At 38.8% G+C, this 16,459-nt stretch overlaps 1 protein-coding gene across 1 annotated transcript; it reads right to left on the bottom strand.

Moving 5' to 3' along the window:
• Nucleotides 1-6,525: 6,525 nt before the first annotated feature.
• Nucleotides 6,526-6,856, bottom strand: LOC112158182 (the record flags this gene model as incomplete). The annotated part of the gene is given in 1 exon segment (XM_024291414.2): nt 6,526-6,856. A coding segment is annotated over 1 exon segment (331 nt), but the record flags the coding sequence as incomplete, so codon positions are not given.
• Between the last annotated feature and the right edge of the window lie 9,603 nt (nt 6,857-16,459).

Below are 16,459 nucleotides of genomic sequence, written 5' to 3'. Positions count from 1 at the left end.
ACCGGTTTGGGTTGGAGTGGACGGGAAAGAGACACACAGGTAGGTTGATAACTGGAGCCATTACAGAAAGTTAAATGATAAACACAAGAACCCTGGAGCATCTATTAGTTTGTCATTTGTTTTGGACCATAAGGCACAGTACGTAAAACCAAACAGTCTGGTGATATGGTATGACTTCACTAACCAGAATATCTTGAAGGGTCAAGAGACAGCAGATCAGAGTGGCTGATGGGATGTTTTTCTCTTGAACTGTGTTGGTTTTTGAGGTTGTTAGGACACTGGTATAGAAACTCAAATTGCTTTATGTATATGAACAAAATGTAACCTCTAAAGCTAAACATGACTGGAAGGAATCTGAAGAAAAAAAGACAAAAATAAAGCAGTTGAAAAATAATAACTATTTACTGATAAAGAAGATAACCCAGAAGGCAGGGGTGTCAAACTCAGTCGCACAGGGGGCCAAAATCCAAAAAACATGTTTTAGGTCGCGGGTTAACAGGATAAACTTTTTTTGAACAAACTAAAACTAAATTTTTAAAACTTAAAAAACTTTTTGACGCAGCCGGTACCCTAAACCTAGCCTGGTCCGCATCCAGAACTAGTATTAATTCGCGTCCAGTACAGACTGTCCAGTACCGACTCTCCAGTACAGACTGTCCAGTACTGACTGTCCAGTACTGACTGTCCAGGTTAAGGTAAGGGTTAGGAAAATAAGTGTTCGGACCCCACCCTCCATAAGAGGGCAGGGTCAATGCACACTCCATACAGCCCCCCCAGGAGTAGGATCCCAGGACCACCCCCATCCCAAGGAAGGTCAGTGAAATTAAATGAAATTAAGTTCTTCTTCATTATAAATTGATTATTAGTTTTTTTCACACAGGGGGAGTGACCAGGGTTAGTGCCCACCCCCCTGGGGTCAAGGTTAGGGTTCTAGACTGGGTTAGGGTCAGGCCTAGGGTTATCCTTGGGGTTAGGGTTAAAATCATTAGGTTTTTTCATGGGGGGGAGTGGTTAGGGTTAGGGCCCACCCCCCTGGGGTTAAGGTTAGGGTTCTGGACTGGGTTAGGTTTAGGGTTACGGTTAGGGTTGGGGTTGGGGTTAGGGTTGTGGTTGGTGTTGGGGTTAGGGTTAGAGGAATCCCCCCCCGGGGGAGATGCTAGTCCAGGGGGTAAAGGGCAGGCGCTCATTGAGGCCTTGTGGGGAGAGAGTGTCCAGCCTGCTGATCCAGCCCTCCTCCTCTGGGCCTGGCTCCAGTGTGGATTGCACTCCAGCACCGAGGCCTGGACCGACCCCCAACCATGGGCGAGGAAGTGCTGGACCAAAACCTGGTGGGTCCTCTGTTTCCCCACAATGTTGCGCTTGTGGCCATGGAAGCGCTGGTGCAACGTTCTTCCTGTCTCCCCCACATACTTATTGCTGCATTTCTTGCAGGTGATAACATACACACAGTTGGAGGAGTGAACCGACGCTCTACTGGGAAAGCTATTGTTTAAAGTAAGGGGTTCTATTTTTAGGGGCCAGATTGACATTAGTGGGGAGTTTTGTGCTCACTAAGAGGTCTTTGAGGTTTTTGTTTTTCCGAAATGCAGCAATAAGTCGGAGGTCCTGTCCAAGGTGAGTGTCAACAGTGGTTTTCAAGTTAATTTTGATTTTTTGGACTAATTTTACAGTTGATTCCGAATAAGTGGTCACGATTAGGATAATGTTGCGGTCCATGTCCCAGTACCGGACCGCTACCGGTTTGGGGCCCGGAGGTTGGGGAGCCTTGATTTAATTGGACGTCAAAAAACGGCAAGTTGGGGACACCCAAAATGCCAATTTTTAACGCGGAGGGGTTGTCAAAAGTCGTCAAAATGTAACAACTTGGGAGTGAGAATGTGTTGCAATATGTTACCAGCGCAAGATAACATCAGGCCATCAATGAAAAAATTTTAAATGATTTGGCGAGCCGGATCCGGCTCCCGGGCCTTGACTTTGGCACATATTCCACAAGGAAGGGGAGTCAAACTCAATTGCAAAAGAGGCCAAAATCCAAAACACATCTTAGGTCGCAGGTTAAACAGGATAAACATTTATTAATAATTCTAAAACTAAATATTTAAAACTTTAAAACGGTATCTTTATAGCATTATTATGAATTAGATATATGGGATTACCTGTAGCAATGTTAGTGTAAACGCTGTAAGCTGAATTTGGCTGCTAGAGATGCCAGTGCTGATAGCTGAAGTTATAGCTAGCTAAGATATTAGCTAAATGGCAAATTAGCCTAAAATACTAAAGAAAATAAATAAATAAATAAACTTAGGTTAGACAAAACAGCTAGCATGTAGCTGAAAAAAATAGCGTAACTTTAAAATATCCTAAAAAAAATTAAAAAGAAATTAGCCAAAACAGCTAGCATGTAGCTGAAATATTAGCTAAACTTCAAAACAAGCTAAAAATCTTGGTAAATGACATTATAGCCCAAAAAGCTAGCAGAATATCAATTTTTAAAACTTTAGAAACCATAATTTCTGACACAATTATGAATAATAAAAAGGAAGGAATATTATTCCAGAATAAATGAACTTAACCCTTAAAGAAATTTCAATATTTTACTCTCCATAAAAATATATTTTGTCAAAATGATACAAGGTATAAATAAGTGCAATATAACATCGGGCTATTAATAACAATAAAATAAAATGATCTGGAGGGCCGGATGGAATTACCCGGGCCTTGACTTTGACACGTGTCCCATAAGGGGTCGCCACAGCAAATCAACTTTCACTGATCAGTATATTAGATCTGGCATGGTTTTATTTTTATGTTTTTAATGCAGGATATCCTTCCTAACACAACCCCGTATTTTATCCGGGCTGGGGACTGGTACAAGGACTGGAGCCCCTTTGACTACAAAGGTAGACAGTAGAATGAACGGTCTTCCAAGGACCCACACTGGAGGATGTTGATAGCACCCAATGGGAATTGAACCCTTGCATCCAGACAAGAATTCACAAACTGAATAATAAATGAAAATAGATTCAATGGTAACATAACACTGTAAATACTAATATTTGCTAGTTTCAATTATATGATTGGTTTTAGAGCGAATGTTCCAAATGTTGACCTGATCCAGGCACAGCAGCGCAGAAAGACGTTCTTCCAGGGTATGAAAGGATGCCAGACAGGCAGCGCAGTGTCGAGTCGGCTGGCTGCATAGGCCCTCACACCTTGCTGAGCTCAGTGAACGGACAATTGAACACAGCACAGGCCTGTCCTCGCACATTGTTCTCAAACGCAAACACACATTCTCGCACCGGCAAGCATGACAGAAAACAAGCACCGACTTGTTAGTGGCGACTGAATTGACCCACACGGAGAGATGGATTAGATCCTGTTAGATTTTTTTTTTCCCGTTTGTTTGTCGTCATTGTTGATTTTAATGCAGCACATAATTTCTCATAAATATACATGTGTGTTTGTGCTTGTATCACACACTTTTGGTTTAATCTCCCATCAGAGAGTCTTCATGAAAGATATACACCCAGGCAATCATGGCTGGATTGAGATCAGATGTAGCAGCTCTTCTGTCTTCCTACTCAGAGTGATGAGTCAGCTTTGGATTTCAATAAAGAGTCTAAAAATACTTTTTCTCTCTATGTTTATATAAGATACCATTGCAGAGATGTACTGTAAAATGTTACCATCAAATGCTTGCTTGGAGATGTGTTCAGTAAGTTAAATTATTTTGTTTCATAGATAAATGTAATTAAAAAATGTTAATATGAGTGTAATGGCCTACTTCCTTGTCCATGGAAGCATTATGGGTAGTGGAGTCAGACCACATTATCTGAGAGTGATGATTGGCTTAAAGCACATGTGTCGAAGTCTTGGCCTGGGTTATTGTTATTAATGATCTAATTTTATCTTGCTCTTATTTCTAACTATAATTTTGATTAAATAGATTTTTATGGAGGGTAAAGTATTGAAAGTTATTTAAGGTTTAAGTTGATTTATTTGGGTTTTCGGGTGTCCGGGCTACTTGAAGGTCGTAGAAAGGAATGACCACATCTTGACTCTTTACATCTTATTAAAGGATAACCAAACCCTAAATCAACTTTTTTTTGGCTGTTGATCTCAATAAATGGGGCTTTAAAGGTGCCGTCTTTTGGTCATTGCTAAATTTTTGACCAATTATAATAAACTTGTTTAACTTTTAAAAATATAGTAAAAAACCGTCTGTGTGCTGTCCCCCTACAGGTTGAATCGAGGTATTGCATTTGAATTTCATGATTGGTCCTACGTCATTTCAGAATTCCCACATTATGATTTGCAGCTCCAGTAATGATAACGGTCCTGTTCCCCAGCCCCACCCCTTTGACTGGATTTTCATATTTTGGGTGTGGGCAGAGTCTGCCAACAACTTCCCTGTTTGGTTACCCTTTAACGAAAATGTCACCGACATAAGGCAGTACCGGACACGGACCAGGCTAGGGTCAGGGTATCGGGTTTGGGTACAGGTACCGACTGCGCCCTGAGGTTAGATGCGCATCCGGTACCACAGCCGACAAATTAACCGGACCCCTGATTTAGTGAGAACAACTAGCACTTTAAAAAAACAACAAGTTGGGTACACCCAAAACGTCAAAAAGTGACACGGAGGGGTTCTTAACCATGCGTCAAAATGTGATGACATGGGAATGAGAATGTGTTAGAGTTAAAGCTCTGGTTCTAAAGGGTTAGAGTGGGAACAAGTGAGCTTTGATGTTTCCTTGTTGAAATCTATTTTTTTAATGAACACACAGATATCACCTGAGTGCCTTTATGATGGACATGTTTTACTTTTACAATCGGGGTTGTGTGAAACTCCGTCGAGTGTGTTGATATAAACTCCTTTTGTACATGAGGCTGAACTCTATTAGTTGAGAGATAACTCCCATTGACTACGGGATGGCTTCAGACACAGGCTCTGCTGCAGACCCAAAACACCGAACTCACGCAGGTTCACGCGATAACTCGCCATTTATATAGGAATTAGACTAAGTGTCCAGTAGGGCTGCCACCATTAGTCAACTAATCGATGACTAATTGACTATTAAAATAGCCGACAACTAATTTAATAGTCGATTAGCCGTTACTTTATATTACATGGATTTATAAAGGTTTTTTAGGCTATTCTGGAGTTTAGCTAATGTCAGCTATATGTTAGCTATTTTGGCTAATTCAGGATTTTTTCAGTCTTTTAGGCTAATTTGGAGTTTAGCTAATATTTCAGCTACATGTTAGCTATTTTGGCTAATTTAGGATTTTTTCAGTTTTATCTGCTTATCAGCTTCAGCATTTTCAGCTCTCAAGTTCAGTGTTTTCAGCTATCAATTTCAGCTTCTTCAGCTATCAGCACTAGCATCTTCAGTGGCCAAATTTAGCTTACAGCGTTCACACTAGCTTTATCGCAGGTAATGTCATACATCTAGTTTTTAGTTGGTTTAAGCTAATGATGGTTAAGATGTGTGAGAGAGATATAGTATTACCTTTTCATCAAACTAATTTTGACAGGGGACCTTTGACCCCTGACATTCCAAAGTGATGACGTAACAATTTGATAGAAACTTTATATGAAATCGATAAAAACTTGATATCAATTTGATATAAAGTTTATATCGATTTGATATCAAATTTATATAAAGTTTATATAAAATTGTTACGTCATCACTTTGGAATGTGGAGGTCAAAGGTCACCTGTCAAAATGAGTTTGATGGAAAGGTAATACTATATCTCTCTTGTGTGCTTTACATCCAGTTTGCCCATGACAAGATTTGTCAACTAATTGCAAAAAATAATCGATGATTAGTTGACTATTAAAATAATCGTTTGTGGCAGCCCTAGTGTCCAGCGAAAATTTTAGCCCAATGAAACTGATTTGCAGCGCCGCTGAGGTTAAACGTGATTGTCTGCTGTGGGATTTCCTCTCGTACTTTCAAAATTAAATGTACAATTGTCGTGTATTGTAACTTTATTGTGAAGTATTTGTAAGGCTAATGTAAGTTGCACAGACTTTTGACGTAATTATGATGTCATTAATAAAGCATAGTCTCATCTACTCTTACAGGTACATACAGGCAGGGTGAAAAATGTGCAAACCTGTACAGAACATGCACATATCTCCTGGACTGCACTTCCACACCCCTTGGACACTCCACAGGATTTGGGGGAAGGACAAAAAAATGAAAACATTTGTACTACACACCTGCATCTCACTACTTTAGCTTGACTTTACATGCATGTTGTTTAAGTGTTCTCTATGACCCATCACTATGAAATTGAGCATGAACATTTTCCCTCTAAGGGTTCACCGAGTGGTCTACGACCTTGATATTTGATAGATAGATAGATAGATAAATACTTTATTAATCCCAAGGGGAAATTATGGCAGTCTGTAGCTCCAGGTCATTCACACAAATTAGAAATAAATAAATAAATAAATAAAAACAAGTAATAAATATCATTAAGAGCAATAAAAGACAATAAAAGCAGCAGTACAATCAGGGTCCCCTTCTCACCCTCCCCCTCTCAGCAGTGTTATATAGTCTGATTGCAGTGGGTACAAATGACCTCCGGTATCTCTCTGTGGAGCTCGGCAGTGAGCGAAGGCGATTGCTGAAAGAGCTCCTCTGAGCAGAGAACACCGGATGCAGGGGGTGACTGGTGTTCTCCAGGATTTTCTTTAGCTCCACCAGCATCCTCCGCTCTACCACAGACTCAACCGACTCCAGACTCTGACCCACCACCTTACCTGCCTTCCTGGTAAGGCGGTTTAGTCTTTTCATGTCCTTTCCACTAGCACTGCCCCCCCAGCACACCACTGCATATAAATTTGGTACAAATTTGCTAATTTTTCATCCAACGACAAGCTGTATCAAGCCATAAAGGAAGTTGTGACTAAGTTAATAATTGTCCATTTTTTTTTACAGAAAATGTAAGGTTTTTGTAGTGAAAGTATGGTTTGATTTAAAGGAGACACATGGTATCACAAATGGAACTCTTGTACCCGATCAGTCAATGGTTAGACGTAAAATATAAAAGAGGTAGTAGTGAAAGGAGCAGAGGATAGATTTAGATGGAGACGAGAGAAGCCTAAAGAGAGAAGCCAAAAGGCAAAGTTAAACTCAACACAAGTTGACAATTGTATTCACTGCATGGGAGTTGTGAACTGTCATGACTTCATCCCCGTTTTCCCCCAGCAGAAGGATCCCTAAAGGATGATAACGCAAGAAATCCACACTTGACAATGTTACCTGTCAGCCGGCCAATTCAGCATCGCCTCAGGAGAAATTTAATTAGCATGAGTCGGCGGCGGGGAGGGAGACGACATTAAAGGAGCTGAACGATAACTGGTTTTTTAATCCCATCCTGGCGGGAGAAGAGAAGAAAAGAGGGAAAAATGTTTTCTATCGAGCCGTCCTGACTTTGATGAAGATGAAATTCTTTTAAGGTGATATGTGTATAATTAGTGATGCGTGTGTGTTTACAAGATAAATATACCACCCTCACTGGCTTTGATGTGTAATGGAGAAAAGAAAAAACAGGCTGCTGAAACAGCTTTTTACGCCATGTCCTATAGGACTCAACCAGGAAAAAGCCTCTCCAGCGTACAAGCAATTGTATTTATGTGTGAAACTCTGCCCTGAAAGAGTCACGTCGTATAACTAGCCTCTAAACAGATCAAGAGATAAACACAAGGGACACGTTTAATGTTTTTCCCGTCAATGCTTGATTACAGAACTGCATTAAAACACGCCGTTTCCTTTGCTTACACATGACTGGCTTAAAGACTGTGGCAGAAAGCAAGCAGCACAGGTTTTCAGACCACCGAAAAGGCACTAAAACCCCTTAAATGGGAAATGCTTCGTATTGAATTTGTAAAAATCAGCTTTTTCTGCACATAATTGTTCCATAGTAAGCTAACAGCTTCAACGGCGTACAGTTTTATATTCAAGTGTGCACTTATCCAGCAGCATTTGCTCAAAAGTCATTTTACCGAAAAAAGAAAAGATGTTTTGAGACTTGCTTGCGCCGGTTATAGCTTCATTTCTATTCCACACACTGTCAGAATCGCATGCAAAGTCCATAACCGCAGAGTTTAGATAATAAAATTATATGTGTAACCGTAGACTGAGCATAATACAGATGGCCTTCATCATCTTGCTGTAAAATTTTTTGGGCCTGGTGCTTTTTTTTGCATGCACAAATGGCACATTGAACGGAGTGCCAAAGATCAGCTGAGGATGATGAAACGGTTGCATAATGACTCATCCTGCAGCTGCCGAACAGAATTCGTCCATGCAGTCATTTAGATTGGTGATGATACTGGAGAGATTTGTGAGGAAGGCGTGATGAATGCGCTTCTTGACTGCCTCTCTTATGGCCCTGATGCTGCACAAACTGTCATACTGCCTTAAAAAAAACATTTATGAAGGCTGCATCCCAAAAAGTAGTTATTTTTGTATGTTTTACATGTTTATTAGTAAGAAAACAACATTTGTTTTATGCTAATACTTTGCTGAGGTTATTTGGATGAACTGGAGCTACAGAATATCATGCCTTGAGCTACGTTCAAATGCGACGCATTCTCATTCCCAAGTTATCACATTGACTTTTGGTTAAGGATCCCTCCCGTCACTTTTTGACGTTTTGGGAGTCCTTTACTCATCGTTTTTTGATATGCTGGCTGTTCCTAAAAATCAAGGGTCCGCAACCCTTGGAATGTAGTACCGGATGAGGTACCGGATGCGCACTGGTTCTTGGGGTGGGTCCATTACTGATACACTAAACCAGTACTGGTACCCTAAACCAGTACTGGTACCCTAACCTTACTGGTTCATGCCCAGTCCAGCGTCTGGTACCAATTTGAGCCCTGTACTACATCTGGTCCAGTGTCAGGTTAGGGTACCAATACCGAGTTTTGCACTACACATCGCGTAACTGGACCGGTTATGGTTCAGGACTCGTGATTTAATGGGAACACTTGCGTCAAAAAGTGTCGACTTCGGAGTGAGAATGTTTTGGTTCTTGAGAACCTTTAGCCTATGGTGTTCATACCAGGGGGGTAGTAGGAAATTGATTTGGTGATATATCACGATATTTCATTTGGCGATACTTGTATCGATTTAAAATGGTGAAAGGACGATATTTAATTTATTCTTCAGCGTTTTACTTTTGTTTTTTACCTAAATCCCCAACCACTGTTGGCAGTACAACACTCTTTGAGCAGCTCTACACCACACCAGAACTTGCGATGAACCAGCTTTTGTTAAATATTCACTCATTGGATCAGTCAGTCTGGCAATTTTTGTTGTTTTGAGACATATATTATCTAGTGTGACTTAATTTTTTTCTAAGTCATACTCATTAAAAAAAAAATTTAAAAAAAAAAAGGCTTTTCATTGGAAGTGGCCACTCGAACACATGTTGCTGAGGGAATGTTGAACGTAGCTTTAGTCACATGTAAATGTACGGGATACGGCCCATACCGGTACCGCAGATTTTTTGGATATCCAAGCCCGTGGAGGGTCATAGAGAGGTGTTGCTGCGTCCTGAAAGGAGCGTAGGTGGGTCTTGCAGTTCCTTTAGGGCTCATGGGCCACCTTAACCCTTGTGCTATCTTATGGGGTCCAGATGGCCCTTACCTTGATGTGTTATCCATCCCATGACAAACGTGGATGAAGGTGGATAGGATTTCATGTCTGCCATGGACAATCAAGACAATCAAAAATTATAGAAAAAAAAAATTCAGCACGCTGTCTTGAGGGGACCAGATGACACCTCTCGCAACATACCTAGGACAAGGGTTAAGAGACATCACGGAAAATGGATAGTACCACTTTATCTATGACTATTCTACAACATGTCCCTTGTAGCATGCCTGTAGGAAAAAAATGTATATGAACAATTTTTCTCCACACATTTACAAAAAAGACCCAACAATTTTTTTGTGGCTACTTATGTACAGGTGTGACAAAGGTTTAACTCATGAGGTTTTGCAATCAAAAGACAGAAGGATGCACAAAGTATATATATATATATATATATACACACACACACACACGTGTGTGTTTTCAACGTGACTGTCCAGCAGCTGAGCAAATAGAAGTCTTTTATTGGATGGATTTTACTGTTGCAGTAAGGGTTACACGATCTACTCCTTGGACACTCGTGGATGTGCAGTAATGTATTAACACTGTGAACTCCAGACCAGACGGAGGAGAGAAAATTGTGTTGGTAGAAAAATGAAAAAAAAAAAAAAAAACTAGTTGCAACAAAGTGATGGAGTAAGGAGAAGGAAAAAGGAAAATAAATACAGACACCCACACACCCAAACTTCTGCACAAATATGTACACGTATAAGTATTCACACATATCTATACAGACCAACACATAAAGCCATGCACACAATAAATACTTACTTTCAGGCATATCTATGTGCATAGGAACATAAGCACAGCCATATACCATACATATTTTATGTGTTAAGAATACCTGCATACATACAAATCCCTGAGGTGAGCAGGTCGGCGTGTTAGGATGATGGTGTGTTTGCTAGAACGTACTTACTAAGGAGGGGAGCCGGAAAATCCTGCACCAGATTGCAGCAAAAACGAAGCAGTCCATCGGGACAAGGTCCTAAGAGACCCCAAACAGAGGAAGAGCCTAAGGACATCCATCTGTAGGAAACCATGATCTGACATCACAAAAAAGTGGCTATGAAATAGAGTTATCAATAGAACATGTTCTAATAACTGGACTCGATTCATCAGGTTTCAACTGCTATTGAACAAAACCAGACGACATACAGGTCAACTGATTGGACACCTTGGTTTTTTAGATGAAAAATAACCACAGAAGTACAGTGGTCAATCTTTGATCAGAAGATAGTTGGTTTGATTCCCGCCTTGGCGGCCCATTTGTTGAAGAGTCCTTGAACACGACACTGAACCCCACATTGCTCCTGGTGGTAATAGGTTGGTGTCAGTGTGTGTGGATACGTGAATGGTACTGTGACTGTTTAGCGTTTTGAGACTTCTAAGAGGTTAGTTAAAGGCTATATAAGTATATGCCATTTACCATTAACTATCAGAATGCCAGAAATTAACAAATTGTAAAGTCGGACATTGGGAAGGAGTTAAAACAAGACCATAGAAATTTGATTCTTCCACCGATAGATGGTGACATCAAACTGCTGAGGTACAGTTAGCAGAAGGTGAGTAAAAAGGTGATACAGAGGTGATACAAGCAAGCTCGTCCACATGTATGGCTTCATGAGATCATTCAGTGTTGGTTTTTATGACTTGATGCATCTCTTTGGTCTGCTTAGAAAAAAATACAAATAAAAGATCAAAGCAGATGATTCTTTTTTATTACTCCAAATACCAAAATAAGAAACATGGCAGATTTTTTCCATAACATGTAGCTGAAGCTAAACATACTTCTTTTGAGGTGGACATGTGTTCTAATGTAGTGTTTGAACAGAAATTAAAATAAAAAAATTGCCTTCAAATACAACTATGAAAACGCACCTTACAAAATAGTCTACTTTCAAAATGTCATTTATATGAGGCGAGACAACGGGATTAGAAGATGAATCCTCAAGACATTTTTAACTGCAATCACAGAAACTCTACTGTAGAACTTGTTTGTAATGTTACATGCTAGCAATGTTAAAAGCGTTAGCATACTTACAATGTAACTCCCAACCCTTGATAGTGTCACACATCAAAAACACAGTCCAACACTGCTGCACATTAGCCGTGTTAGCATATGTACAAAAAGCCCTGTTAGACACATAAAAAACAAGGTTTTACCGCAGAAACAAACAAAAATGTGACTATGCTAACTTCCAACCTTGTCCGTAACACATTACAGTACAAAAACACACGTCCGACACCGCTACACATGAGCTGTGTTGACATATTTACAATAGCACCCAACCCTGTTAGCAATATGTAAAAAACAGGGTTAACAGCTAAAACAAACTTTAATGTGACTATACTAACTTCCAACCTTGTTAGTGACGCGTAACAAAAACACAGTCCAACACCGATGTATGTAAGCAGTGTTAGCATATTTAAAATAATGCCCAGTTAGCAACATGTGAAAAAACAGGCTACGTTTGCTAAAATAAATGTTACTGTAACTTAGCTAACTCCCAACTTAGTTACTGAACATTAGCTGCGTCAGCATATTCACGATAACATCCAACCATTTTACAGAGCATCATGTACTTCTCATTAAAGCGGTTAAGAATGCTTTCTTTCTTCTCTAGAATTATAATTACTTCTACTTGAAGAGAAAAGCTAGTCATACCATTGATAACATCTTTTGATTCATGGAACGCTAAGCTTAATTTTTAAATAGTTGCTTCATAATAAGCCTTAAAGTTTTGTCATTCTCAATTCAGACCTTATATATTTTCAAGTGTACTAATAAATGGTTTTTCAATTCATCCACAAGAGGGAAAAAACTATAAATGACATCAACTTGAATCTCCCAATCTTTCACTTCAAAGAAAACAAACTTTTAAGCTTTTTTTTGTTAGCAGACATTTAAGGCTACACTTTTCAAACAATCCCCAGGAGGCACTTACACTAATTAGAGATCATTTATTCGTAGAACTAATCAGTCCAAGTGTTTTGTCTCTTCTAAAATAATAACCTAGGAAGGCTGTTGCACTAAGTGAAGGTTCTGCTGCCTACGCCGTTGACTTAATTTGACTTTCGTGTTTTATTTTGTATGCATGTGTGTGTTTTTGGAGGCTGGCCGTTATGCAAACCATACTCTAATTTGATTACTGAATAGAATATAATTACTTAGCACAAGAAGGCACATCAGAGGCTTCCTCTGATCCATCTTCATAAATGTTATCTTGTGGAAAAATACACTGCTGGATTAGGTTGCATATTTCCTCTCATGTGGAAGCAAGACGGCTTAAATTCTCAACTGCATTTATTAGATTCAGTCAGCATTTTAGAGGCATAGAAATAGATTTCCAAATATTGTGAGGTTTATTAAGAACTGTATCAGTCCAATGCATTTTCTATTCCAATATTTGATCTTCAAAATAGCTTATGTAAGATTTAAATACACTTATTTAAATGTGAGAGTAAAACCTCTGTTGAGTTTGTCAGTAGTACTTGTAAAGTACAGGATGTAGGATAATCAAGACAATTGGAGACCAAAATCTTCTCTTTATACTAATCGTGAGTCCAGTACTTCCAGTAGCGGAGATGTCTTCAAGGGTGAAGCGACGTTCACATCCCACATGTTGTTGAACGTGGTAAACATGCATTCTTGAACGTGTGTATAGTCCATAGAATTCACACTGGACTGTCGTTACTCAATACTAGCAAACAGTGTGCAATGATGCTCACTCAATGACCAAAATGGACCACAATGCACTGTGTTTGAACATTTTTTGTAAAAAAAAATAATAAAAAAAAATAAATAAATAAAAAAAAATGCTAGTATTGACTAGATTTTCACTTTAGGAAATCAGTGATGTTATACTTGCCTATAAAAAATAAAAAATGTAGTGAGCATTGTGTCTGAATTTCTTTTAAAATTCAGGGCACTAGACAGTTCTTTACTATATAGTTCTTTAATAGTTAGGATGAGGGTGGGAATTAAGACAGTCTTAGCAATTTGTTCTGTCTAACAAAGCAATTCTCTCTTCTTGTGTCTCTATTGCTCTCTATTGCCCCCTGTTGTTCTGGAGGTCTTTGCAGCACCCTTCTCCTTCCTCTGTTGTGTCCTCCTGAAACCTTTAAAAATGCACTTTTGAGAATACTTACTTTTTACCTTTATCTTAAAAAAAATAAATAAAAATAATAATAATATATATATGTAATATATATATATATACATTTTTAAGATTGTGTCCTCGTCCTTGGACAAGACTGAACCCCATATTGCTCCTGTTGGTTACAGGTTGGTGCCTTGTGAGAATATGTGTGCATGGATGAACAGTAATCAACATACAGAAGCACCATATCAGCATATACCAAAATTACTCTTTTTGATTTTTTTGCAATAGTTTTGCAAAACCTGGAATCGGCTCAACTTCAATGAAACAAAGCTCCACCACTTTCTTCTTTGGTCATTTGCAATGCTCTTTTGAGACAGCTGCTGGCTTCAAAGCTCAACATCATTCTGACATTCTCTTTGGCTGTAATGTCATCATTTGTCAAGTTTTTTTTTTTCTCATTTCAAATGCTGCCGCGGCGACAGCACACGCACAGCCGACTGGTGGCGAAATGTGTGCAAAGGAATTCCACATTACTGTGGGTCACCGAATTCATTTCTGAAATGGCAATTGGTATAATCTCTTCAGGGACTTGTTAGAAGTAGTGAGCAATATTTACCCAGTTACCCTAACACCCTAGCGCAGATTAAGAAATACATTTATCCACTATCAACCCATCAGCCCAGGCTCATTTGTGCCCCTCTGACAGTTATGGTTCTTTTATATTTTTTTGTCTGTTCAATTTTATTGGATGCGGCCAACTGTGAAACCTGCATCAGAAGACGGGCCAGAAAGCTTCTGGAGGGAAAAATACACCCTTCCTCTTATCTCTGGCCTTTTGTTTTATGAAGAAAAGAAAAAAAACAAGCCTCCTCTGGACTCATTAGGAGAACATTTGGCGCGTTCCAATCCCGTCTATTGTGATTTGAACCAGAGGGGCTCACTATTCTAAGCTTTGCTCACGCTGCAAACACAGCAAAATCCTGAAGGACCTGACAAAATAAACGGAAACACTTCAACTCCATCTTAAAGACACACTCCAATGAAAATTGTGTTTTTAACAAGTTCTTATGAGATTTTTTCTGATGATTGAAAACATAAAGAAAATTAAGCATTTTTTTTTATTATTATTATTATTGTTAAAATCGTGTATCAGGAGCAGACAAAAAAATGAGGTTTGAAAATGATCCTATTTGATGTAGTAAATATAGTGGGTGGGCTATAAGGGGGGCGGGGTTGCTTCGGACCAACAGTCCCGCCCACAGTTTAGAGGTGAACTTCTAATGAGCTACTGCTGCTCTGCAGAAACTATGTCTAGAAAACAACAGATTTTTTTTATTTTTATTGGTAACGCTTTATATTAAGGTGTGCTTGTTAAGTATTAATAAGATATTAATAAGCATTAGTAAGATGCTTATAATTTGCTTATAAGCACTTATAAAGATATTAATAAGCCGCTTATTACACCATTATCTAAATTATGGCATGATGTCAATCCAATTAATTATATGCTTATAAATACTTAATAAGCAATTTGTAAGCTACTTATTACAGTATTATATATTATCAGGTTAATGGGCCGGTAAGAATATGCTTATAAAGATATTAATAAGCTGCTTATTAGACTGCTATTAAATCGCAAAGCAATAGGCCACAAAGAATATGCTTATAAAGATATTAATGAACTGCTTATATTGCTTATTACTGATGTCTAATACCAAGTTAATAAGCCACTAAGAATATGCTTGTAAATGTGTTTATACACTGCTTATTACACTAGTTTGCAGTACCCTAATCTAAAGCGTGGACCATTTGTGTTAATAAAGAAAAAACACATATCTTATTAATACTTAACAAGCACACCTTAATATAAAGCGTTACCTTTTTATTTTTTTAACTTTGGCTAAAAACTGCATCATCATAACTACAGAACCACTGGGAACACTTACAATAGATCAAAAGGTGTCTTTAACGCCTCTATAACCTTGTTTCCACTGAGCGGTCCAGTACGGTAAGGAGCGGTACGGTCCAATTAACTCTGGTAAGTCTTTCCCCTCAGTTAAGCCTTCCACTGTTTTGACAAGGCATGCGAGGCGTAGGCGGCTAACGTGTCATTATGTCAAAGAAGCAAAGAAAAGAAAAGATTTTTATTGCTTTACTTCTGGTACGTCGTGTATAACAGAAATTTAATGTTGTTTGAACGAAGATTGATGAAAACCAAAATGCTAGCTTAGAGCTAAATTAGTACTTTCTAATGCCGTCATCACTTTCTGCCAATCAGAAATTGGAGAGGTCCAAAAAAAAATGTACGAATAGGAGAACTAACAAGTGTAAATAATTGATGCAAACATTTACCCGCCATGGGGCGACTAACTCTCTATTCTTACTCGCCAAAGTGGAGGAAATGCTCGCAACTCGCGAGTATCAATTTTGGACCCTTCAGAATAAAAGTCTATTGGGATAGACTGATTCTACTATCGAGAAAAAGTTTTACCGTAATTTATACCGTTATCGTTTTATCGCCTGAAGGTGCCTATTTTTGACATCCTGAACTTCCTCCGGGCAACTTTTCTTTGGATGTGTTGCCACCATATTCTCTTGGGATCAATATGTTAATTTTCTAGTTATACTTCGAAAAATATGTTATTTATTGATTACGCATAAGACAGTAATGTTATATT

This window comes from Oryzias melastigma, linkage group LG23, assembly GCF_002922805.2.
Source record: "Oryzias melastigma strain HK-1 linkage group LG23, ASM292280v2, whole genome shotgun sequence".
Taxonomy (NCBI): domain Eukaryota; kingdom Metazoa; phylum Chordata; class Actinopteri; order Beloniformes; family Adrianichthyidae; genus Oryzias; species Oryzias melastigma.
Note: the sequence above shows the minus strand (reverse complement) of the source record. Positions and strands in the feature narration are given on the sequence as shown.